At 53.6% G+C, this 2,332-nt stretch overlaps 1 protein-coding gene across 1 annotated transcript in view; it reads right to left on the bottom strand.

Moving 5' to 3' along the window:
- Nucleotides 1-2,332, bottom strand: part of ARHGAP8 (Rho GTPase activating protein 8) — a 51,201-nt gene that overhangs the window by 5,015 nt on the left and 43,854 nt on the right. Inside the window, exon 5 of the mRNA XM_019651680.1 lies at nt 43-116. Within this exon, the coding sequence (XP_019507225.1) occupies nt 43-116 (74 nt within the window). The remainder of the gene's footprint in view (nt 1-42; nt 117-2,332) is intronic.

The raw sequence follows: 2,332 nt of genomic DNA, 5'->3' as shown, positions 1-2,332 counted from the left end.
GGCAGCCCTCACATCCCCTGGCGGGAGCCAGCTCTCACTCACCTTTTTCTCTCAGGTATGTCACTGTGAACCTCAGCACAGGGGGGATAAGTTCACCTTGATTTTTGTCTTTGAGGCTGAGGGGAGAGGAAAGAAAGCAACCGTTTTCACCTGGGCGTGATGGGTGAGCATTGGCAGTCACGGGGCTTTGGTCCTGTCCACACGCCTGTGAAGACACAGGACTGAGGAGCCGTGTGGGGAGAGAGAGCTGCAGCCACGGCCCTCAGAAAGCAGGCGGCCTGGTGGCCAAGAGACAGGCAGAAATAATAAAAATGATACAGCAGCGTCTGAGGGTCCCCCAGAGAGATGCGCATGATACAGGGGAGACCTGGGGGTGGCAGTGGCTTCACATGGGGCAACTGCTGAGCTGGGTTTTGAGGGATAAGTAGAAGCCTCCGAGGACAAAAGGGGGGAAGGGCATTCGAGACAGAGGGGAACACACAGAAGAAGGCTCAGAGGCGTGAGAAGATTGGGCTATGAGGGCAGAAGCAGTGGACCTGGCCTGGTTGCTGATCAATAAAAAAACACGCTTGACAAAAACCTAGATGTTGCCTCAGACGGGCTGTTAACACTTGTTCTCTTATTGTGCTAATTTGATAGAGTCACATAAGAAAACTTTGAAACATATGTACAAATAGAAAAGCCCCTCCCAGGCACACGCACACCCCCTACCCCAGCCAGGGGACTCAGACCTGAAGCCAGAGCCACCTGCAGTGTCATTCTACTGCCCCCAGTGGGCCCCACTGCGCATTTTTTTCTTTCCTCATGGGCTGGATTTTCCTGCCCCTAAAGCAGCATCTTTGAGAAACTGTGCTGGATTGAGGGGAAAAGGACTCTTAAATCAGACATCCCTGGCTGCAATCCCTCTTTGCCACTTTTTAGCATAAAAGAATGTGTGTTTTGCTGTTCTTAGGTATTGTGTTCTTTACACATCCATTAGGTTAGTTTGGTTGATTGCATTGTTTGAGTTTTCTAGACTTCTCATTTTCTGTCTATTCTATCAATTCAGCGGTTCTCANCACGGGCTGAATCCCAGCTCAGCCCTCACTGGCTGGGACTTTGAGCAAGTCCTTGTACTTCTTTGGGCCTCCAGGTCCACATTTGTAGACCCACCTGCCCCCGGGGAAGAAACGGGAATATTGTAAATCGATGGTCTGGGAGCAGGAGCTGAGCCATCCTCCTCAAGAGCCAGCTGTCCGCAAGGCACGTGAATTCTAGCCCACACCTTCCCAGGTGGTGAGTCCGCTGAAGTCTGAATGACTAGTGAGCAAATGCCCTTGGCCACAGATCTAAGGCAGGTCTCTTGGCAGCTCTGCCTGAGAGAGGCCTGAGTCAGCCTTACCCTGAATGTTCTGAGCTCGGGCAGGAAAGAGGGGTGTGAATTAAGCCTCCTCCAGCCCCAACCAAGAATACCTACCTGGCTGAGCGGCCATGAGGCCTAAGAGGCAGGTGGGGAAGGTCCTTCTGCATCACCCCCGGCACACAGCAGGGACCCAGCAAAGGGTGGCAGCAGTCTCCTCGCCAGCTTGTGGCCCTGCATCCCCTGTGTCATCGTCCTCTGACTGCTGAGGAGGGACCCACCTTGGCCCCAACAACATCTGCCCTGAGGACGTCAAGCTGCCCTCATCCAAGGAAGATGTAATTCCTTGAGCAACAGGCGCCGTTCCAGCACCCCGAGATCCAGCTTCATCTCCTCGGCTCCAAAAACTTGAATAACTGAATGGCCAGGACCGCAGGGTCGGAACGTGTCCTGGAGCCCTCGGGAAGGCTGGCTGCTTTCCCAATTCTCCACTCTTCCCATAGTCACCCCTTTGCAAATAACTTCACAAAGCCCTCCCACTGTGACCTGGCTTTGGCCATGAGACTGGCTTTGGCCAACATGATGTCAGCACATATGACAGCAGCCAAAGCTGGGAACCCACCTGTGCTAGGTGCTTGCACCTCTGCCTGCGTCTTGGGGACATGCCCCGTTCAGCCACTGAAGGGAAATGTGACACCTGCGGGACAGCTCTCGTCCCAGCAGACCCACACGTGTGAGCGAGCCCCGACAAGCCCAGAACCACCCAGCTGACCCACTGACTGGCGGGCCAGAGTAAACAGCTGCTGGTTTGTCACACAGCATCACAGCAGTAGGTGCTGAATACAAGGCCTGAGCCAATAAATTCCCATTTTCAGTTAAGCCACATCTGGTTATGATTTGAACAGATCCATCATCTTATCTCGGCCCACAGCTCAGGAACAATGGGGAAGGGCCAAAGAACCAGAATCATGGAACCATCACTGGAAGGTTCAC

This window comes from Hipposideros armiger, unplaced genomic scaffold (genome assembly GCF_001890085.2).
Source record: "Hipposideros armiger isolate ML-2016 unplaced genomic scaffold, ASM189008v1 scaffold_164, whole genome shotgun sequence".
Taxonomy (NCBI): Eukaryota; Metazoa; Chordata; class Mammalia; order Chiroptera; family Hipposideridae; genus Hipposideros; species Hipposideros armiger.
Note: the sequence above shows the minus strand (reverse complement) of the source record. Positions and strands in the feature narration are given on the sequence as shown.